Source organism: Oncorhynchus kisutch, linkage group LG15, assembly GCF_002021735.2.
Source record: "Oncorhynchus kisutch isolate 150728-3 linkage group LG15, Okis_V2, whole genome shotgun sequence".
NCBI lineage: Eukaryota > Metazoa > Chordata > Actinopteri > Salmoniformes > Salmonidae > Oncorhynchus > Oncorhynchus kisutch.
Window position 1 is genome coordinate 81898277 of NC_034188.2, and position 24087 is coordinate 81922363.

The 24087-nt window shown below is 47.3% G+C and overlaps 1 protein-coding gene across 2 annotated transcripts in view; it reads right to left on the reverse strand.

The window, feature by feature from the left end:
- LOC109884687 (F-BAR and double SH3 domains protein 2) overlaps window positions 1–24087 on the reverse strand; it is a 75946-nt gene that overhangs the window by 30223 nt on the left and 21636 nt on the right. For both annotated transcript variants that reach the window (XM_031791186.1, XM_031791187.1), the window contains exons 4-8: window positions 8215–8294; window positions 7974–8118; window positions 7235–7368; window positions 4516–4570; window positions 3135–3263 (exon numbers count right to left, since the gene is read on the reverse strand). In XM_031791186.1, coding sequence (XP_031647046.1) covers window positions 3135–3263; window positions 4516–4570; window positions 7235–7368; window positions 7974–8118; window positions 8215–8294 — 543 coding nt within the window. The remainder of the gene's footprint in view (window positions 1–3134; window positions 3264–4515; window positions 4571–7234; window positions 7369–7973; window positions 8119–8214; window positions 8295–24087) is intronic.

The following is a 24087-nucleotide window of genomic DNA, read 5'->3' on the forward strand; positions in this document are numbered from 1 at the left end:
TGGCCAGAAAAAGACACACATCACATTTCTCTGTGGCACCAACTGCATCATTCAGTACAAACAGCTAACACATAACTGTGTGTGTGTGTGTGTGTGTGTGTGTGTGTGTGTGTGTGTGTGTGTGTGTGTGTGTGTGTGTGTGTGTGTGTGTGTGTGTGTGTGTGTGTGTGTGTGTGTGTGTGTGTGTGTGTGTGTGTGTGTGTGTGTGTGTGTGTGTGTGTGTGTGTGTGTGTGTGTGTGTGTGTGTGTGTGTGTGTGTGTGTGTGTGTGTGTGTGTGTGTGTGTGTGTGTGTGTGTGTGTGTGTGTGTGTGTGTGTGTGTGTGTGTGTGTGTGTGAGTGAGTGAGAGGGGCGGGGTGGAGAGATGGGCCCTGTTCCAACTCCTTCCTTGGTTGAGGTAATCACCAATCTAGACATTCTGATTATCACTTTCTGACTTCAACAATCCTCCCTAACCAGGGATGACCTCACAGGACGAATGAAGCATTATATTCTCAAGTACAGGGAGTGGGAGAGGAGGAGTGATAACAGCAGCTTGTATGTGTGGTTGATGCCCTGAACTGCTGTCCCTTGTGTGTGTGTGTGTGTGTGTGTGTGTGTGTCTATCTATCTATTATGGATGAGAGAGTCTCTCAGCAGTCACATATAGTGTCCTGGGGTTCACAACAGTCACATATAGAGTCCTGGGGTTCACTACAGTCACATACAGTATCCTGGGGTTCAATACAGTCACATACAGTATCCGGGGGTTCACTACAGTCACATACAGTATCCTGGGGTTCACGACAGCACCACAGCCAGAGATAGCGAGAGGGGAGAGAGAGAAGGAGGAGAGAAGGAGAGAAGGGGAAGGAGGAGAGGAGGAGAGAAGGGGAAGGAGGTAAGGAGGAGAGAAGGGGAAGGAGGTAAGGAGGAGAGAAGGGGAGAAGGGGAAGGAGGAGAGAAGGGGAGAAGGAGGAGAGGAGGAGAGAAGGGGAAGGAGGAGAGGACGAGAGAAGGGGAAGGAGGAGGAGGAGAGGATGAGAGAAGGGGAAGGAGGAGAGGAGGGGAATGAGGCAAGAAGGGGAATGAGGAGAGAAGGGGAAGGAGGAGAGAAGGGGAAGGAGGAGAGAAGGAGAAGAGAAGGAGAAGGAGAAGAGAAGGAGAAGAGAAGGAGAAGGAGAAGGAGGAGAGAATGGGAAGGAGGAGAAGGAGGAGAGAAGGAGAGAATGGGAAGGAGGAGAGGAAGGGGGAGAGAAGGGGAAGGAGGAGAGGAAGGGGGAGAGAAGGGGAAGGGGGAGAGGAGGGGAATGAGGCGAGAAGGGGAAGGAGGAGAGAAGGGGAAGGAGGAGAGAAGGGGAAGGAGGAGAGAAGGAGAAGAGAAGGAGAAGGAGAAGGAGGAGAGAATGGGAAGGAGGAGAAGGAGGAGAGAGATGGGCCCTGTTCCAACTCCTTCCTTGGTTGAGGTAATCAACCATCTAGACATTCTGATTATCACTTTCTGACTTCAACAATCCTCCCTAACCAGGGATGACCTCACAGGACGAATGAAGCATTATATTCTCAAGTACAGGGAGTGGGAGAGGAGGAGTGATAACAGCAGCTTGTATGTGTGGTTGATGCCCTGAACTGCTGTCCCTTGTGTGTGTGTGTGTGTGTGTGTGTGTGTGTGTGTGTGTGTGTGTGTGTGTGTGTGTGTGTGTGTGTGTGTGTGTCTATCTATCTATTATGGATGAGAGAGTCTCTCAGCAGTCACATATAGAGTCCTGGGGTTCACTACAGTCACATACAGTATCCTGGGGTTCAATACAGTCACATACAGTATCCTGGGGTTCACTACAGTCACATACAGTATCCTGGGGTTCACGACAGCACCACAGCCAGAGATAGCGAGAGGGGAGAGAGAGAAGGAGGAGAGAAGGAGAGAAGGGGAAGGAGGAGAGGAGGAGAGAAGGGGAAGGAGGTAAGGAGGAGAGAAGGGGAGAAGGGGAAGGAGGAGAGAAGGGGAGAAGGAGGAGAGGAGGAGAGAATGGGAAGGAGGAGAGGACGAGAGAAGGGGAAGGAGGAGGAGGAGAGGATGAGAGAAGGGGAAGGAGGAGAGGAGGGGAATGAGGCGAGGAGGGGAATGAGGCGAGAAAGGGAATGAGGAGAGAAAGGGAATGAGGAGAGAAGGGGAAGGAGGAGAGAAGGGGAAGCAGGAGAGAAGGAGAAGAGAAGGAGAAGGAGAAGGAGGAGAGAATGAGAAGGAGGAGAAGGAGGAGAGAAGGAGAGAAGGGGAAGGAGGAGAGGAAGGGGGAGAGAAGGGGAAGGAGGAGAGGAGGGGAATGAGGCGAGAAGAGGAATGAGGAGAGAAGGGGAAGAGAAGGAGAAGGAGAAGGAGGAGAGAATGGGAAGGAGGAGAAGGAGGAGAGAAGGAGAGAATGGGAAGGAGGAGAGAAGGGGAGAAGGAGGAGAGGAGGGGAAGGGGGAGAGAAGCGGAAGGAGGAGAGGAAGGGGGAGAGAAGGGGAAGGAGGAGAGGAAGGGGGAGAGAAGGGGAAGGAGGAGAGGAGGGGAATGAGGAGAGAAGGAGAAGAGAAGGAGAAGGAGAAGGAGGAGAGAATGGGAAGGAGGAGAAGGAGGAGAGAAGGAGAGAATGGGAAGGAGGAGAGGAGGGGAAGGGGAGAGAAGGGGAAGGAGGAGAGGAAGGGGGAGAGAAGGGGAAGGAGGAGAGGAAGGGGGAGAGAAGGGGAAGGAGGAGAGGAAGGGGGAGAGAAGGGGAAGGAGGAGAGGAAGGGGGAGAGAAGGGGAAGGAGGAGAGGAGGGGAGAAGGGGAAGGGGGAATGAGACAGTTAGAAGAGTAATTAGTGAACCCTTCTTCCTATCACAGCATGTGAGTTAGTGTGTGTGTGTGTGTGTGTCTTAATGTGAGATGAGTTCATGACCTGAGATACAGTAAGCTGACACACTGAGCAGTGGCTGAGGTGTTTGTGAAGCATGCTAAAAGATGAGCGTCAACACTATGATGTCTGAACACTAAAGATTCTGTATCTCTGACGCATGTGCCTGTCTGTGTGGGAGTGTATGTGATTATCTCACAGTCTAGAGGGTCCACTGTCATTCACGTCACCAACCAGTCACTAAGGCCTAATGTGTGTGTGTGTGTGTATGTGTGGTACCTGTATACAGTGCAGCAGGTCTGTGTGGTAGTAGCGGTCGTGGTGAGCGTTGGCTGCTGCCAAGGTTAACAGGTAGTCATTCCTGGCATGGGTTGCTTTAGAGTTACAGTCACTCCTCTTGGCTTTCAACTAGACAGAGACACCAAATAATGCATGCAGAGCAGAATTAGGCCGATACCCACTAATGATCAAAATCCAGAAAAGAGCCGTTAAATTCTACAACCACCTAAAAGGAAGCGATTCCCAAACCTTCCATAACAAAGCCATCACCTACAGAGAGATGAACCTGGAGAAGAGTCCCCTAAGCAAGCTGGTCCTGGGACTCTGTTCACAAACACACCCCAAAAAGCCCCAGGACAGCAACACAATTAGACCCAACCAAATCATGAGAAAACAAAAAGATAATTACTTGACACATTGGAAAGAATTAACAAAAAAACTGAGCAAACTAGAATGCTATTTGGCCCTAAACAGAGAGTACACAGTGGCAGAATACCTGACCACTGTGACTGACCCAAACTTAAGGAAAGCTTTGACTATGTACAGACTCAGTGAGCATAGCCTTGCTATTTAGAAAGGCCGCCGTAGGCAGACATGGCTCTCAAGAGAAGACAGGCGATGTGCTCACTGCCCACAAAATGAGGTGGAAACTGAGCTGCACTTCCTAACCTCCTGCCCAATGCATCACCATATTAGAGAGACATATTTCCCTCAGATTACACAGATCCAAAAAGAATTCGAAAACAAATCCAATTTTGATAAACTCCAATATCTACTGGGTGAAATTCCACAGTGTGCCATCACAGCAGCAAGATTTGTGACCTGTTGCCACGAGAAAAGGGCAACCAGTGAAGAACAAACACCATTGTAAATACAACCCATATTTATGCTTATTTATTTTATATTGTGTCCTTTAAACCATTTGTACATTGTTAAAACACTGTATATATATATAATATGACATTTGTAATGTCTATTGTTTTGAAACTTCTGTATGTGTAATGTTTACTGTTCATTTTTGTTGTTTTTCACTTTATATATTCACTTTGTATGTTGTCTACCTCACTTGCTTTGGCAATGTTAACACGTTTCCCATGCCAATAAAGCCCTTGAATTGAATTGACAGACATAAGGACCGACAGAATGAGAGAGACAGAGTGACAGAGAGAGAGAGACAATGACAGAGAGAGAGAGAGAGAGAGAGAGAGACAATGACAGAGAGAGAGAATGACACAGTGACAGAGAGAGACAGAGAGACAGAGAGACAGAGAGAGACAGAGAGAGACAGAGAGAGACAGAGAGAGACAGAGAGAGAGAGAGTGTTAAACAGCAGGCCAGATTGCTCTGCATACCAACATGTGGTTTGAGGAAGAGTGCTTACCTTAACGTTGGCTTTCTGTAAACTAATCCTGGACTGAAACAGACCCAGCTTTGACCTGAGAGACAACAGACCACATCAATCAACTCAGATCAAACCTAGACCCGAGACTGATCAGGCATTAGAAATCAACTCAGATTTTTTTAAGAAGGTGAAATGTCAGAATAATAGTAGAGAGAAGGATTTATTTCAGCTTTTATTTCTTTCAGCACATTCCCAGTGGGTCAGAAGTTTACATACACTCAATTAGTATTTGGTAGCATTGCCTTTAAATTGTTTAACTTGGGTCAAACATTTCAGGTAGCCTTCCACAAGCTTCCCACAAAGGGTAGGTGAATTTTGGCTAATTCCTCCTGACAGAGCTGGTGTAACTGAGTCAGGTTTGTAGGCCTCTTTGCTCGCACCAGCTTTATCAGTTCTGCCCACAAATCGGATTAAAGTCAGGGCTATGTGATGGTCACTCCAAAACTTTGACTTTGTTGTCCTTAAGCCATTTTGCCACAACTTTGGAGGTATTCTTGGGGTCATTGTCCATTTGGAAGACCCATTTGCGACAAAGGTTTAACTTCCCGACTGATGTCTTGAGATGTTGCTTCAATGTATCCACATAATTTTCCCTGCCTCATGATGCCATCTATTTTGTGAAGTGCACCAGTCCCTCCTGCAGCAAAGCAGCCCCACAACATGATGCTGCCACCCCCGTTCTTCAAGGTTGGGATGGTGTTCTTCGGCTTGCAAGCCTCCCCCTTCTTCCTCCAAACATAACGATGGTCAAACAGTTCTATTTTTGTTTCATCAGACCAGATGACATTTCTCCAAAAAGTACGATCTTTGTCCCCATGTGCAGTTGCAAACCGTAGTCTGGCTTTTTATGGCGGTTTTGGAGCAGTGGCTTCTTCCTTGCTGAGCGGCCTTTCAGGTTATGTCGATATAGGACTCGTTTTACTGTGGATTTAGATAATTTTGTATCTGTTTCCTCCAGCATCTTCACAAGGTCCTTTGCTGTTGTTCTGGGAATGATTTGCACTTTTCAAACCAAAGTCCGAGTCAGAACTCGTCTCCTTCCTGAGTGGTATGACGGCTGCATGGTCCCATGGTGTTTATACTTGCGTACTATTGTTTGTACAGATGAACGTGGTAACTTCAGGCATTTTGAAATTGCTCACAAGGATGAACCAGACTTGTGGAGGTCTATAATTTTGTTTCTGAGATCTTGGCTGATTTCTTTTGATTTTCACATGATGTCAAATAAAGAGGCACTGAGTTTGAAGGTAGGCCTTGAAATACATCCACAGGTACACCTCCAATTGACTCAAATGATGTCAATTAGCCTATCAGAAGCTTCTGAAGACATGACATAATTTTATTGAATTTTCCAAGCTGTTTAAAGGCAGAAGTCAACTTTGTGTTTGTAAACTTCTGATCCACTGGAATTGTGATACAGTGAATTATAAGTGAAATAATCTGTCTGTAAACAATTGTTGGAAAAATGTCTTGTGTCATGCACAAAGTAGATGTCCTAACCGACTTGCCAAAACTACAGTTTGTTGACAAGAAATTTGTGGAGTGGTTGAAAAACGAGTTTTAATGACTCCAACCTAAATGTATGTAAACTTCAACTGTATGTTTCCCATGTTAATAAAGCCCCTTGAATTGAAACCCGAGACAGAGAGAGATAGACAGAGAGACAGAGAGCGATAGACAGAGAGACAGAGAGCGATAGACAGAGAGAGACAGGGCGAGCGAGAGACAGACAGGGCGAGCAAGAGACAAGACAGGGCGAGCGACAGACAGGGCGAGCGAGAGACAGACAGAGCGAGAGACAGACAGAGCGAGAGACAGACAGAGCGAGAGACAGACAGAGCGAGAGACAGACAGAGCGAGAGAGAGACAGACAGAGCGAGAGACAGACAGAGCGAGAGACAGACAGAGCGAGAGACAGACAGAGCGAGAGACAGACAGAGCGAGAGACAGACAGAGCGAGAGACAGACAGAGCGCGAGACAGACAGAGCGCGAGACAGACAGAGCGCGAGACAGACAGAGCGAGCGAGAGACAGAGCGAGAGACAGAGAGCAAGTGAGAGACAGAGAGCGAGCGAGAGACAGAGGAGAGAGAGAGAGAGAGAGAGAGACACAGAGAGTTCCTATGTGAGTTCCTGCTGCTTTATAGTGAGTGATAAGGAGCAGAGCCAGCCAGGAGAGTAACACTGCCACCCTACTGCAACTCTCTCTCTCCATCTATCTTTTACACTTTACACACAGACACACACCTCCCCTGGACTCGGTGGTTGGGTTACGGTTGAGAGGTAGGTCTGAGTGTGGTTGGGTTAGGGGTGAGAGGTAGGTCTGAGTGTGGTTGAGTTAGAGTTGAGAGGTAGGTCTGAGAGGTAGGTCTGAGTGTGGTTGGGTTAGGGTTGAGAGGTAGGTCTGGGTTGTGGTTGGGTTATGGTTGAGAGGTAGGTCTGAGAGGTAGGTCTGAGTGCAGTTGGGTTAGGGTTGAGAGGTAGGTCTGGGTTGTGGTTGGGTTACGGTTGAGAGGTAGGTCTGAGTGTGGTTGGGTTAGGGTTGAGAGGTAGGTCTGAGAGTGGTTGAGTTAGGGTTGAGAGGTAGGTCTGGGTTGTGGTTGGGTTACGGTTGAGAGGAAGGTCTGAGTGGTAGGTCTGAGTGTGGTTGGGTTAGGGTGTGGTTGGGTTAGGGTTGAGAGTTAGGTCTGTCCACCTACTTGGCCTCGATGTCAGCCTTCTCTCGAATGGCCTGAGCCACCTGTTCTGAGTCATAGTATTTCTTCTTGGCTTTGGCCAGGTCCTTCACAGAGTCCTGCAGCTCCACCTGGATACGATTCAACTGTTCTATACTCTACACACAGCACAGAGAGACAGCAGTCACACACACACATTATAGTCTACACACAGCACAGAGAGACAGCAGTCACACACACACATGATAGTCTACACACAGCACAGAGAGACAGCAGTCACACACACACACATTAGTCTACACACAGCACAGAGAGACAGCAGTCACACACACACATGATAGTCTACACACAGCACAGAGAGACAGCAGTCACACACACACATGATAGTCTACACACAGCACAGAGAGACAGCAGTCACACACACACATTATAGTTTCTACACCTGCATTGCTTGCTGTTTGAGATTTTAGGCTGGGTTTCTGTACAGCACTTTGTGACATCAGCTGATGTAAGAAGGGCTTTATTAATACATTTGATTGATTTAGTCGACACACAGAGGGACAGCGGTTACACATAGAAATAGTATATTAGATTAGGACACACACACACAGACACAGACACACACACACACACACACACACAGACACAGACACAGACACACACACACACACACACACACACACACACACACACACACACACACACACACACACACACACACACACACACACACACACACACACACACACAGACACACACACACCTTGTTGAGCTGCTGTTCCTTGTATAGCCGTACAGTTTTAGCAGGATCTGAGATCTCATTCTTGTAGTTGTCACACACGTTGATGCGAGACTGAGTCACCTGTACTGTCCCCTTCAGATAGGACCGCCATACAGCATACACATTCCTACACACAGTTTACGCAAGATGAAGACTGCTAGCCAATCAAGAACAGTGTCATGTTGTGGTCGAAGCTGATAGCAGGGGCCTGTCCTCTACTCACCTGTAGTCTGTGCCTTGGTCCTCTGGTTTGATGCCTGGCCAATCCCTCTTCAGGTACTGACTGGCCAGCTTCTGCAGAGCCTGTATAGATCAACAGAGAGAGACAGGAGGAGAGAGTGCAGACAAATTAGATTACTGTTCTGCTGTATAGTGTGATATAGGTTACTGATCTCCTGTATGGTGTCAGTCTGATATTGGTTACTGTTGTCCTGTATAGTGTGATATAGGTTACTGTTGTCCTGTATAGTGTCAGGGTGATATAGGTTACTGTTCTCCTGTATAGTGTGATATAGGTTACTGTTGTCCTGTAGTGTCAGGGTGATATAGGTTACTGTTGTCCTGTATAGTGTGATATAGGTTACTGTTCTCCTGTATAGTGTCAGGGTGATATAGGTTACTGTTGTCCTGTATAGTGTGATATAGGTTACTGTTGTCCTGTATAGTGTCAGTGTGATATAGGTTACTGTTGTCCTGTATAGTGTCAGGGTGATATAGGTTACTGTTATCCTGTATAGTGTGATATAGGTTACTGTTCTCCTGTATAGTGTGATATAGGTTACTGTTCTCCTGTATAGTGTCAGTGTGATATAGGTTACTGTTCTCCTGTATAGTGTGATATAGGTTACTGTTCTCCTGTATAGTGTCAGTCTGATATAGGTTACTGTTGTCCTGTATAGTGTGATATAGGTTACTGTTCTCCTGTATAGTGTCAGTGTGATATAGGTTACTGTTGTCCTGTATAGTGTGATATAGGTTACTGTTCTCCTGTATAGTGTGATATAGGTTACTGTTCTCCTGTATAGTGTGATATAGGTTACTGTTCTCCTGTATAGTGTCAGTGTGATATAGGTTACTGTTGTCCTGTATAGTGTGATATAGGTTACTGTTCTCCTGTATAGTGTGATATAGGTTACTGTTCTCCTGTATAGTGTCAGTCTGATATAGGTTACTGTTCTCCTGTATAGTGTCAGTCTGATATAGGTTACTGTTCTCCTGTATAGTGTGATATAGGTTACTGTTCTCCTGTATAGTGTCAGTCTGATATAGGTTACTGTTCTCCTGTATAGTGTGATATAGGTTACTGTTCTCCTGTATAGTGTCAGTCTGATATAGGTTACTGTTCTCCTGTATAGTGTGATATAGGTTACTGTTCTCCTGTATAGTGTGATATAGGTTACTGTTCTCCTGTATAGTGTCAGTCTGATATAGGTTACTGTTCTCCTGACAACAGAGAACACTCATTAATAAAACAGCAACAACAACAAAGAGCTGGTTCCAATCAGGACAACTAGAGCTTTAAGGCACCTTGATGATGTCCTCCCCTCTCTCAAGCCCCTCTCTCCCTCAAGCCCCTCTCTCCCTCAAGCCCCTCTCTCCCTCAAGCCCCTCTCTCCCTCAAGCCCCTCTCTCCCTCAAGCCCCTCTCTCCTCTCTCCTCTCTCTCTACCTCTCCCCTCTCCCATTTCTCTCTTCTCTATCGCACAGATGGCAAATGAGGCCACAAACATGTATCCACTATCCTCATGTGATTGCTTCAAACCTCCAGCACTGCCCGTGGTTTTAGGGGAGTGCTGGCCTGGGGAGAAAGCTCCATCCTGGGGGACCACTGACCCCTCTAACTCCCCACCATGGGACACACATGGCACATATATGACCAATGACAGCATCACAGCTGTAATAGAAAAACAATACCATACTGTAGGCACTGACACACACACACCACCACCACCACCACCTAACCAAAACAGTCAGAGCAGAGTGGGTGGTGCTGAAGGAAAGGGCTGAGAGGTAAAACTGACACAGTAAAGTGGCCTCTCCTCTCTCTGCCTCTGACATCATTAAAGGGGGGGGGGGGGTCTGCAACGGAGAGAGAGAGGCATTCAACAGCTCTTAATGGTGCAGTGATTTTCTATTTACCTACCTCCACCCCCCGCTAAATCCCCCTCCACCACCTTTTCATCCCTGTCCGCCTCCTCTTCCTCCCCCTCCGCCTTCTCTTTCTGTTCTTCCAACTCCCCCTCTTCTTCCACCTCAAAGTAGAGGCTCAAAATAACTCAGACTACGCACCCAGTCACCTCCGGCCTGCACGCAAACATGCACATGCACAGAAAGAGAGAGAAAAAGAGCAGGGGAAGAGAAACTCCCATCTCCCACAGGCATGCAGCCTCTCATCTAATCTTTCTCTGCTCATACTCTCAATCTCTCTCTCAGGATGGCTTGAAACACACAGAGAGAAGGAGAGAGGAGAGAGAGAGAGGAAGCAAGGAGAGAGAGAAAGAGAGGAGAGAGAGAAGAGGAGAGAGAGGAAGCAAGGAGAGAGAGAGAAGAGGAGAGAGAGGGAGTGCTGACAGGTCAGATTACTAGTGTCTGGTGGCATGACCCTGCTCCTAAAATGAAACACCTTCTCTTCATCTCCCCATCCTTCTCACCATCCCTCCCTCCCTCAAGGGCCATTTAATGCAATGCTATAGGCCTAACCTGTGAAATTTGACCTTAACCAATGGAGAGGTTACTAAGTGATGGAAGGTGGTGACAGGCCGTCCCACAGGCAGAGGCGGGTCTAGCCCTCTCCTGCTGATTGGTTGACTAAACAACAAATGTGGTCATGTCATACTTCTCTTTAGTTCGATCTTCTCCGTACCAGACCAGGACGGCCGCATCTGGTCAGTGCCTGACCAGGACCGTGTTTTGTCAGGACCAGACCAGGACCGTGTCTTGTCAGTACAGTACCAGACCAGGACTGTGTCTTGTCAGTACAGTACCAGGACCAGGACCGTGTCTTGTCAGTACAGTACCAGGACCGTGTCTTGTCAGTACAGTACCAGACCAGGACCGTGTCTTGTCAGTACAGTACCAGACCAGGACCGTGTCTTGTCAGTACAGTACCAGGACCGTGTCTTGTCAGTACAGTACCAGCACCGTGTCTTGTCAGTACAGTACCAGACCAGGGCCGTGTCTTGTCAGTACAGTACCAGACCAGGACCGTGTCTTGTCAGTACAGTACCAGACCAGGACAGTGTCTTGTCAGTACAGTACAGTACCAGACCAGGACAGTGTCTTGTCAGTACAGTACCAGGACCAGGACCGTGTCTTGTCAGTACAGTACCAGGACCGTGTCTAGTCAGTACAGTACCAGACCAGGACCGTGTCTTGTCAGTCCAGTACCAGGACCGTGTCTTGCCAGTACAGTACCAGACCAGGACCGTGTCTTGTCAGTACAGTACCAGGACCGTGTCTTGTCAGTACAGTACCAGGACCGTGTTTTGTCAGGACCAGACCAGGACCGTGTCTTGTCAGTACAGTACCAGACCAGGACTGTGTCTTGTCAGTACAGTACCAGGACCGTGTCTAGTCAGTACAGTACCAGACCAGGACCGTGTCTAGTCAGTACAGTACCAGACCAGGACCGTGTCTAGTCAGTACAGTACCAGACCAGGACCGTGTCTTGTCAGTCCAGTACCAGACCAGGACCGTGTCTTGTCAGTCCAGTACCAGGACCGTGTCTTGCCAGTACAGTACCAGACCAGGACCGTGTCTTGTCAGTACAGTACCAGGACCGTGTCTTGTCAGTACAGTACCAGGACCGTGTTTTGTCAGGACCAGACCAGGACCGTGTCTTGTCAGTACAGTACCAGACCAGGACTGTGTCTTGTCAGTACAGGACCAGGACCGTGTCTTGTCAGTACAGTACCAGACCAGGACCGTGTCTAGTCAGTACAGTACCAGACCAGGACCGTGTCTAGTCAGTACAGTACCAGACCAGGACCGTGTCTTGTCAGTCCAGTACCAGGACCGTGTCTTGCCAGTACAGTACCAGACCAGGACCGTGTCTTGTCAGTACAGTACCAGGACCGTGTCTTGTCAGTACAGTACCAGGACCGTGTTTTGTCAGGACCAGACCAGGACCGTGTCTTGTCAGTACAGTACCAGACCAGGACTGTGTCTTGTCAGTACAGGACCAGGACCGTGTCTTGTCAGTACAGTACCAGGACCGTGTCTTGTCAGTACAGTACCAGACCAGGACCGTGTCTTGTCAGTACAGTACCAGACCAGGACCGTGTCTTGTCAGTACAGTACCAGGACCGTGTCTTGTCAGTACAGTACCAGCACCGTGTCTTGTCAGTACAGTACCAGACCAGGACCGTGTCTTGTCAGTACAGTACCAGACCAGGACCGTGTCTTGTCAGTACAGTACCAGACCAGGACAGTGTCTTGTCAGTACAGTACAGTACCAGACCAGGACAGTGTCTTGTCAGTACAGTACCAGGACCAGGACCGTGTCTTGTCAGTACAGTACCAGGACCGTGTCTTGTCAGTACAGTACCAGGACCGTGTCTCGTCAGGACCAGACCAGGACCGTGTCTTGTCAGTACAGTACCAGACCAGGACCGTGTCTTGTCAGTACAGTACCAGACCAGGACCGTGTCTTGTCAGTACAGTACCAGGACCGTGTCTTGTCAGTACAGTCCCAGGACCGTGTCTTGTCAGTACAGTCCCAGGACCGTGTCTTGTCAGTACAGTCCCAGGACCGTGTCTTGTCAGTACAGTACCAGGACCGTGTCTAGTCAGTACAGTACCAGACCAGGACCGTGTCTAGTCAGTACAGTACCAGACCAGGACCGTGTCTAGTCAGTACAGTACCAGACCAGGACCGTGTCTTGTCAGTCCAGTACCAGGACCGTGTCTTGCCAGTACAGTACCAGACCAGGACCGTGTCTTGTCAGTACAGTACCAGGACCGTGTCTTGTCAGTACAGTACCAGGACCGTATCTTGTCAGGACCAGACCAGGACCGTGTCTTGTCAGTACAGTACCAGACCAGGACCGTGTCTTGTCAGTACAGTACCAGGACCGTGTCTTGTCAGTACAGGACCAGACCAGGACCGTGTCTTGTCAGTACAGTACCAGACCAGGACCGTGTCTTGTCAGTACAGTACCAGACCAGGACCGTGTCTTGTCAGTACAGTACCAGACCAGGAACGTGTCTTGTCAGTACAGTACCAGACCAGGAACGTGTCTTGTCAGTACAGTACCAGACCAGGACCGTGTCTTGTCAGAACAGTACCAGGACCGTGTCTTGTCAGAACAGTACCAGGACCGTGTCTTGTCAGTACAGTACCAGGACCGTGTCTTGTCAGTACAGTACCAGACCAGGAACGTGTCTTGTCAGTACAGTACCAGACCAGGACCGTGTCTAGTCAGTACAGTACCAGACCAGGACCGTGTCTAGTCAGTACAGTACCAGACCAGGACCGTGTCTTGTCAGTCCAGTACCAGGACCGTGTCTTGTCAGTACAGTACCAGACCGTGTCTTGTCAGTACAGTACCAGACCAGGAACGTGTCTTGTCAGTACAGTACCAGACCAGGACCGTGTCTAGTCAGTACAGTACCAGACCAGGACCGTGTCTAGTCAGTACAGTACCAGACCAGGACCGTGTCTTGTCAGTCCAGTACCAGGACCGTGTCTTGTCAGTACAGTACCAGACCGTGTCTTGTCAGTACAGTACGGTGTCTTGTCAGTACAGCACCAGGACCGTGTCTTGTCAGTACAGTACCAGGACCGTGTCTTGTCAGTCCTTGTCTCATCGCGCACCAGCGACTCCTGTGGCGGGCCGGGCGCAGTGTGCGCTAACCAAGGTGGCCAGGTACACGGTGTTTCCTCCGACACATTGGTGCGGCTGGCTTCCGGGTTGGATGTGCGCTGTGTTAAGAAGCAGTGCGGCTTGGTTGGGTTGTGTATCGGAGGACGCATGACTTTCAACCTTCGTCTCTCCCGAGCCCGTACGGGAGTTGTAGCGATGAGACAAGATAGTAGCTACTAACAATCGGATACCACGAAAAAGGGGAGAAGGGGTAAAAATGCACCAAAAAATATATATATATTATTATTATTAATTTTTTTTAATAAAGTAGAGTGTGTGGTGTTAGGCTGCATATTGTCTGGACCTCTGCAATATGCAGTCAGCCAAAGGAGGAGAGAAATAGACGAAGAACACATTTTCTCTCAGCACGCACGCACGCACACACACACACACCTTTGTGTTGCACCATAGCTGTGCTTCTAGAAGCGACCAGAGAGAGTTGAGTTGCTGAACCACATCAGGAACACTGAATTGGCCAGGGGAGAGGGTGACACGTGAATGTGAAAAGTATGTATGGTATATTTGTGTGTGTGAGTGAGGTGTCACTTGCGTCATCTGCTCAAAGACACACACAGCAATTATGCAAATGAGCCGGACAGAGGAGGAGAGGTGGAGGAGGGAGGGATGAGAGAATGAGAGAGGAGGGGGGGTGGGCAGAGGAGCTGCAGTGCAGACTCCAGACTGACAAATTGTTCTCTAGACAAGCAAGAGAGATGCTGCAACACAAACACCCTACACTACACACACTAATACAGACACACACACACACACACACCCTACACTACACACACTAACACACACATACAAACACCCTACACTACACACACTAATACACACACACACCCTACACTACACACACTAATACAGACACAGACAAACACCCTACACTACACACACTAATACACACACACACCCTACACTACACACACTAATACAGACACAGACACACTAATAAAGACACACACCCTACACTACACACACACTAATACAGACACACACCCTACACTACACACACTAATACAGACACACACCCTACACGACACACACTAATACACACACACCCTACACTACACACACCCTACACTACTACACACACACACACCCTACACTACACACACTAATACACACACACACACCCTACACACACTAATACACACACCCTACACTACACACACACACACCCTACACTACACACACTAATACACACACACACCCTACACTACACACACTAATACACACACCCTACACTACACACACTAATACACACACACACCCTACACTACACACACACACACCCTACACTACACAAACTAATACAGACACACACACACTAACACAGACACTAATACACACCCTACACTACACACACTAATACACACACAAACACCCTACACTACACAGACTAATACAGACACACACAAACACCCTACACTACACACACAAACACCCTACACGACACACACACACACACACAACTACTACTACTACTACTTGTAATGATAAATGATTTAGAATTGATGATGCCAAGAGTGCAAAGCTGTCATCAAGGCAAAAGGTGTCTACTTTGAAGAATCTCAAATATATATGATTTGTTTAATACTTGTTTGGTTACTACATGACTCCATATATGTACCAGGACCCCCTGACTTTTTCCACATTTTGTTATGTTACAGCCTTATTCTAAAATTGTAAGATTTTCTGGTAATCCATTTAACATATTTATATTTTCTCAATCTACACACAATACTCCATAATGACAAAGTGAAAACAGTTAAAGATTTTTAGCAAATGTATCAAAAATAAAACAAAAATACCTTATTTCCATAAGTATTCAGACCCTTTGCTATGAGACTCAAAATAGAGCTCAGGTGCATCCTGTTTCCATTTCTACAGCTTGATTAGAGTCCACCTGTGGAAATTCATTTGATTGGACATGATTTGGAAAGGCACACACCTGTCTATATAAGGTCTAGCATGTTGACAGTGAATGTCAGAGGAAAAACCAAGCCATGAGGTCGAAGGAATTGTCCCTAGAGCTCAGAGACATGATTGTGTCTACGCACAGATCTGGGGAAGGATACAATTTTTTTGTTTTACAGCATTGAAGGTTCCCAAGAACACAGTGCCTCCATCATTCCATTCTTAAATGGAAGAAGTTTGGAACCACTAAGACTCTTCCTAGAGCTGGCCGCCCAGCCACACTGAGCAATCGGGGGAGAAGGGCCTTGGTCAGGGAGGTGACCAAGAACCCGATGGTCACTCTGACAGAGCTCCAGAGGTCCTCTGTGGAGATGGGAGAACCTTCCAGAAGAACAACTATCTCTGCAGCACTCCACCAATCAGGCCTTTATGATAGAGTGGCCAGACGGAATCCACTACTCAGTAAAATGCACATGACCGCCTGTTTGGAGTTTACCAAAAGGCACCTGAAGGACCATCAGACCATGAGAAACAAGATTCTCTGGTCTGATGAGACCAAGATTAACCTCTTTGGCCTGAATGTCAAGCGTCACGTCTGGAGGAAACCTAGCACCATCCCTACAGTGAAGCCCTTTAAGCAGGAATTATTTGACCAGACTCTGGATCTTCTCATTCTCTTTAATACTGGTAAGTACCAGATTTTCTTCTCACAAAGATCTAGTCTGTAGTTCAAGGCTTCTCTCAGAAACACGTTCTCTTCTTTAAGTTCTTTCATGTCCGTTTCAGTAGTATTGACTTCGGACTTTGGCTTTTTTCTTTCTCCATTGTCGCTGCTTTTTCGTCACTCATCTCGAGACTCGCCTTCAACTCGGTTATGTCTTTATGGAATAGTTCAAGTATGCCCAATTCATGGACTTCAGCAAGTCATTTTCAACACTTACCGTTGAAAAAAATCATAAATTTGTCTGTGTCAGTCGAGGAGTCTCGTTTTCTTTTGGGGATTGGTTCTCCATGCTTACTCTCTGAGTTTTGGTGTTGTCTATGTCGGTAATATTGGTAGAAAAATTTCTCTAGGCTTATCATTTGTTTTGTGTTGTTATCCAGATTGAAGGTTATTGCCCACCAGTATATGAAGTGCTAATTTTTAGTCAGATTGACAGATATTGAATTAGGTTGCCGCCTTAAAGCATTCTGCACCGATGTCTTCAGTCCGCTATCGTTCCACCTCTGCCTCCCTGAACCCCCTGTCAACCCCCCTGAACCCTCCTCTGCCTCCCTGAACCCCCTCTGAACCCCCCCTGAACCCTCCTCTGCCTCCCTGAACCCTGTCTGAACCCCCCCTGAACCCCCCCTGAAATTTAAAGAAGAACTATAACTAAACAGAATACTACTCTGTCACTGTATGATTGTATGAATCTTATTAGAATCATAACACTAAATCTGATGTTTGTAGTTTTAGTCAAGAATTAGAACAAGGACTTTCTGTTCCTTGTTAGAAACGAATGGAGCTGTCGTCAGACCGGCTGGAATACTGTGTTCCTTACTGGACATTCTGTCCCTACCCAGGGAGGGGAGAGACCTTGGGCTTGTAGTAGATTGTTTAACAGGTGGCAGACAATGTGAGAAGACGTGTGACCTATATTGTCATTGTATCTGAGAGGAGGAGGGACATTTATGATGAAATGTGAGGTATATAGACCAATGTACAGGAAATGATAAGGGGAACGTTCCCGTGAATAAACATTTGACTATTGTGGCTGGGCCTTCGCCTGATTCATTTCAACCAGTTTCCTACAAATTCTTGGTTTGAGGCTGAGAGGAATATAATTAAATTGGGTTATGTACCTGGAGAACAAAATGATCTTATCACTAACCCTACCACAAAACTATTCCAGTCCAGTCTGACCCTACCACAAAACTATTCCAGTCCAGTCTGACCCTACCACAAAACTATTCCAGTCCAATCTGACCCTACCACAAAACTATTCCAGTCCAGTCTGACCCTACCACAGAACTATTCCTGTCCGGTCTAACCCTACCACAAAACTATTCCAGTCCAGTCTGACCCTACCACAGAACTATTCCAGTCCAGTCTAACCCTACCACAGAACTATTCCAGTCCAGTCTAACCCTACCACAGAACTATTCCAGTCCAGTCTGACCCTACCACAGAACTATTCCAGTCCAGTCTGACCCTACCACAGAACTATTCCAGCCCAGTCCAGTCTGACCCTACCACAGAACTATTCCAGTCCAGTCCAGTCTGACCCTACCACAGAACTATTCCAGTCCAGTCTGACCCTACCACAGAACTATTCCAGTCCAGTCCAGTCCAGTCTGACCCTACCACAAAACTATTCCAGTCCAGTCTGACCCTACCACAGAACTATTCCAGTCCAGTCCAGTCTGACCCTACCACAGAACTATTCCAGGTATGTGTGCTGGAGGAGTGGAATCAGGAGAAATGACACCGGAAGGCCTGTCATCTCCACCCACCCAGTATACCAAGCCATTGACACACACACAGTGTGGGGAGGCTTTGATTGACAGCTACTAATTAGAGGTCCTTCACTACAGGGGGAGGAGCATGTCTGATATAAATCAAAAGAAAGGGAAACACTCCCTCCCTCCCCCTCCCCTCTCACACAGCAGTAGTTGCTCTGGGAAACTTCACTCTGCTTACCCACTGGCCCTTTACCAAAGACTCAGAGCCAATCAGGCATTTTGATAAAAGGTTGTCTGAGAATGACATCACAATACTGCATGAGCTCAGACAAACACACGTACGCACACACACACACACACACACACACACACACACACACACACACACACACACACACACACACACACACACACACACACACACACACACACACACACACACACACACACACACACACACAAACATGAGCTCAGACAAACACACATACACACAAACATGAGCTCAGACAAACACACACACACAAACATGAGCTCATCTAGTTACTCTGGCAGCACACACCATACCAATACGAGACAGAGAGACAGACAGAGACAGACAGACAGGCAGAGAGAGAGAAACAGACAGAGAGCGAGACAGACAGAGACAGACAGACAGGCAGAGAGAGAGAAACAGACAGAGAGCGAGACAGACAGACAGACAGACAGACAGGAGAGCGAGAGAGGCAGGCAGTCAGTCCGACAGGAGAGCGAGAAAGGCAGGCAGGCAGTCAGTCAGACAGGAGAGCGAGAGAGGCAGGCAGGCAGTCAGTCAGACAGGAGAGCGAGAGAGGCAGGCAGGCAGTCAGACAGGAGATCGAGAGAGGCAGGCAGTCAGTCCGACAGGAGAGCGAGAAAGGCAGGCAGGCAGTCAGTCAGACAGGAGAGCGAGAGAGGCAGGCAGGCAGTCAGTCAGACAGGAGAGCGAGAGAGGCAGGCAGGCAGTCAGTCAGACAGGAGAGCGAGAGAGGCAGGCAGGCAGTCAGTCAGACAGGAGAGCGAGAGAGGCAGGCAGGCAGTCAGACAGACAGGAGAGCGAGAGTCAGTCTGTCAGTCAGACAGACAGCGAGAGAGACAGACAGACAGACAGACAGACAGACAGACAGACAGACAGACAGACAGGACAGACAGGCAGTCAGAACGAGAGCGACAGACAGACAGAGAGCAAGAGAATTTACCAAAAAACAGAGCAAAATGGAATGCTATTTGGCCCTAAACAGAGAATACACAGTGGCAGAATACCTGACTACCGTGACTGAACCAAACTTAAGGAAAGCTTCTACTATATACAGACTCAGTGAGTATGGCCTTGCTATTGAGAAAGGCCGCCGTAGGCATACCTGGCTCTCAAGAGAAGACAGGCTAGGTGCACACTGCCCACAAAATGAGGTGGAAACTGAGCTGCAATTCCTAACCTCCTACCAAATGTATGACCATATTAGAGACACATATTTCCCTCAGATTACACAGATCCACAAAGAATTTTAAAAAACAAACCCAATTTTGATAAACTCCAACATCTTTTGGATGAAATTCCACAGTGTGCCATCACAGCAGCAATATTTGTGACCTGTTGCCACAAGAAAAGGTCAACCAGTGAAGAACAAACACCATTGTAAATACAACCCATATTTATGTTGATTTATTTTCCCCTGTGTACTTTAACTATTTGCACATCGTTACAACACTGTATATAGACATTATGACATGTCTTTATTCTTTTCAAACTTGTGAATGTAATGTTCATTGTTCATTTTTGATTGATTATTTCACTTGAGTTTATTATCTATTTCATTTGCTTTGGCAATGTTAACATATGTTTCCCATGCCAATAAAGCCCCTTGAATTGAAAAGAGAGAGAGAGAGAAAGAGAGAAAGAGAGAGAGAAAGAAAGAGAGAGAAAGAAAGAAAGAGAGAAAGAGAGAAAGAGAGAAAGAAAGAAAGAAAGAAAGAAAGAAAGAAAGAAAAAGAGAGAGAGAGAGAGAGAGAGAGAGAGAGAGAGAGAGAGAGAGAGAGAGAGAGAGAGAGAGAGAGAGAGAGAGAGGCCCCTCTTCTAGCTGGTCCTGGGGCTGAGTTCACAAACCTGTTCTACTAACATACTAAAACCTCAGGACCAGAACATCCAATCAATCAGCATAAACCAACTTTCAACACAGTCAGAACAAAATGACATGACCTATGGGGAAACACAATCACAAATAAAATGCAGTGCTATCTGGCCCTAAATCGACAGTACAGTGTTACTGATTGTCCCATTGACAATTTTTATTATTATTATTTTAATATTGTAAATGTATCACTTAATCTCCAAAGCTTTTACAATATTTACATTGTTACGTCATGCCAATATATTGAATAGAGAGAGAAAGAGAGAAAGAGACTTGCAGGCTCACTACAATCATTTGAAGTAAATATCAATCGCTCCATCCAGCCATTCATTAGGATTATTGTCTTGAAAAGGGATATTCATTTATTGTCTTGAAAAGGGATATTCATTTATTGTCTTGAAAAGGGATATTCATTTGTCGTCTTTAAACTTGTTGATGCTACCCATCCCGGTAGCAGGATAATTGTCATCAGCAACCGCTGAATAGCATAGCGCAACAGTCAAATAATAATACTAAAAAATATTCATATTCATGAAATCACAAGTGCAATATAGGAAAACACAGCTTAGCCTTTTGTTAATCCACCTGTCGTGTCAGATTATGAAATGATGCTTTACAGCGAAAGCTTACACAAACGCTTGTATTGCTTATTGATAGCATAGAATAACATTATGTACACTTAGCATTAATTAGCTAGGTCACGAAAATCAGAAAAGCAATAAAAAAAATAGTTTACCTTTGATGATCTTCAGGTGTTTTTCACTCACGAGACTCCCAGTTGCACAACAAATGTTCCTTTTGTTCCATAAAGATTATTTTTATACCCAAAATACCTCTGTTTGTTTGTCCCGTTATGTTCAGAAATCCACAGGAAAGAGCGGTCACGACAACGCAGACATATATTCCAAATAATATCTATAATGTCCACAGAAACATGTCAAACGTTTTTATAATCATTCCTCAGGTAGTTCTTAAAATATATATTCGATAATATATCAACCGAGTGTGTAGGTTTTTCAATAACAGTGGGAGAAACAATGGCTGCTTTACTCTGTAGCGCAAAAACTCACTCTGAGAGCCCCCACCTATCCACTTATGCAATGTGATCTTACACCCTCGTTTAAAAAAATAAAAGCCTGAAACTATGTCTAAAGACTGTTGACACCTTAGGGAAGCCTGAAAAAAAGGAATCTGGTTGATATCCCTTTAAATGGAGGATAAGCAGAGAGGTCTTGAAATAAGAGGCACTTCCTGATTGGATTTTCCTCAGGCTTTCGCCTGCAATATCAGTTCTGTTATACTCACAGACAATATTTTTACAGTTTTGGAAACTTTAGAGTGTTTTCTATCCTAATCTGACAATTATATGCATATTCTAGTTTCTGGGAGTGAGAAACAGGCAGTTTCACATGGGTACGTTTTTTTATAGCCAAAAACGAAAATACTGCCCCCTACACGCTAAAGGTTAAAAGGGATATTCATTTATGGTCTTTAAAAGGGATCGTTTGGGATTTTGGCAATGAAGCCCTTCATATACTTCCCCAGAGTCAGATGAACTTGTGGACATCATTGTTATGTCTCTGTGTCCAGTAAGAAGGACATTAGAGGTAGTTTCATGAGCAAATGCTAACTATTGTTAGCACAATGACTGGAAGTCTATGGGTATCTTAGCAATTGTGCTAGAGCTAGCTAGCAACTTCCTTCAACCTGCATGTAGAGACATAAAAATCCCCAAGTATACCTTTAATGTAATGACCAAACAGAGAGGAAAGCCACTAGCCAGTAGTCTGACACACACACACACACACACACACCAAGACTTTTACAATCAAGAGAAAATCCATTAACCTAGGGGGGATTGTTCCAGGGGGGATTGTTCCAGGGGGGATTGTTGCTAGGCAACCCAGCTTGCAGGAGTGAGGGAGAGAAAGAGAGAAAAGGACTGTTGATAATGTGACTGAATAAAAGAGTGCAGCCAGAAGTCACAAGAAGACAGATTCTACACACACTCTCTCTTTCAATTCAAAGGGGCTCTTTCTCTCTCTCATACATACAAACAAGCCGGTATTGTATGTATGTATGTATCTGACTCGCTCTCCCTCCCAGTCTCTCTCTTCTGTGTTCAGCGGGCTGAAGCCGATGAGACCAGAAAACAAATGTTTATTTGTGTGGACAGCTGCTCAGAGAGAGGAGAGAGAGTGCATGTGTAGTAGTGTCCTCAAGTGTGTGAAGGCTAGCCCAATATGTACACACGTGTGCTGCAGTTGCTCAAGTATGTGTGTGTAGTGAGCTTATGCTCAGAATCATGCCAAGTCTGATAGAAGATACTGAGGACCAGCCAGGCTAGAAGCCCCTCCACTACTCCGAGGGACAGATATTGATAGTTAAGGACCAGCCAGGCTAGAAGCCCCTGCTCCAGGGACAGACAGAGAGTTTAGGGCCAGCCTGGCTAGAAGCCTCTGCTCCAGGGACAGACAGAGAGTTTAGGGCCAGCCAGGCTAGAAGCCCCTGCTCCAGGGACAGACAGAGAGTTTAGGGCCAGCCTGGCTAGAAGCGTCTGCTCCAGGGACAGACAGAGAGTTAAGGGCCAGCCTGGCTAGAAGCCCCTGCTCCAGGGACAGACAGAGAGTTTAGGGCCAGCCAGGCTAGAAGTGTCTGCTCCAGGGACAGACAGAGAGTTTAGGGGCCAGCCTGGCTAGAAGGCCCTGCTCCAGGGACAGACAGAGAGTTTAGGGCCAGCCTGGCTAGAAGCGTCTGCTCCAGGGACAGACAGAGAGTTTAGGGCCAGCCTGGCTAGAAGCCCCTGCTCCAGGGACAGACAGAGAGTTTAGGGCCAGCCTGGCTAGAAGCCCCTGCTCCAGGGACAGACAGAGAGTTTAGGGCCAGCCTGGCTAGAAGCGTCTGCTCCAGGGACAGACAGAGAGTTTAGGGCCAGCCTGGCTAGAAGCCCCTGCTCCAGGGACAGACAGAGAGTTTAGGGCCAGCCTGGCTAGAAGCCCCTGCTCCAGGGACAGACAGAGAGTTTAGGGCCAGCCTGGCTAGAAGCGTCTGCTCCAGGGACAGACAGAGAGTTTAGGGCCAGCCTGGCTAGAAGCGTCTGCTCCAGGGACAGACAGAGAGTTAAGGGCCAGCCTGGCTAGAAGCCCCTGCTCCAGGGACAGACAGAGAGTTAAGGGCCAGCCTGGCTATAAGCCCCTGCTCCAGGGACAGACAGAGAGTTTAGGGCCAGCCTGGCTAGAAGCCCCTGCTCCAGGGACAGACAGAGAGTTTAGGGCCAGCCTGGCTAGAAGCCCCTGCTCCAGGGACAGACAGAGAGTTTAGGGCCAGCCTGGCTAGAAGCCCCTGCTCCAGGGACAGACAGAGAGTTTAGGGCCAGCCTGGCTAGAAGCCCCTGCTCCAGGGACAGACAGAGAGTTAAGGGCCAGCCAGGCTAGAAGCGTCTGCTCCAGGGACAGACAGAGAGTTTAGGGCCAGCCTGGCTAGAAGCCCCTGCTCCAGGGACAGACAGAGAGTTTAGGGCCAGCCTGGCTAGAAGCCCCTGCTCCAGGGACAGACAGAGAGTTTAGGGCCAGCCTGGCTAGAAGCGTCTGCTCCAGGGACAGACAGAGAGTTTAGGGCCAGCCTGGCTAGAAGCCCCTGCTCCAGGGACAGACAGAGAGTTTAGGGCCAGCCTGGCTAGAAGCCCCTGCTCCAGGGACAGACAGAGAGTTTAGGGCCAGCCTGG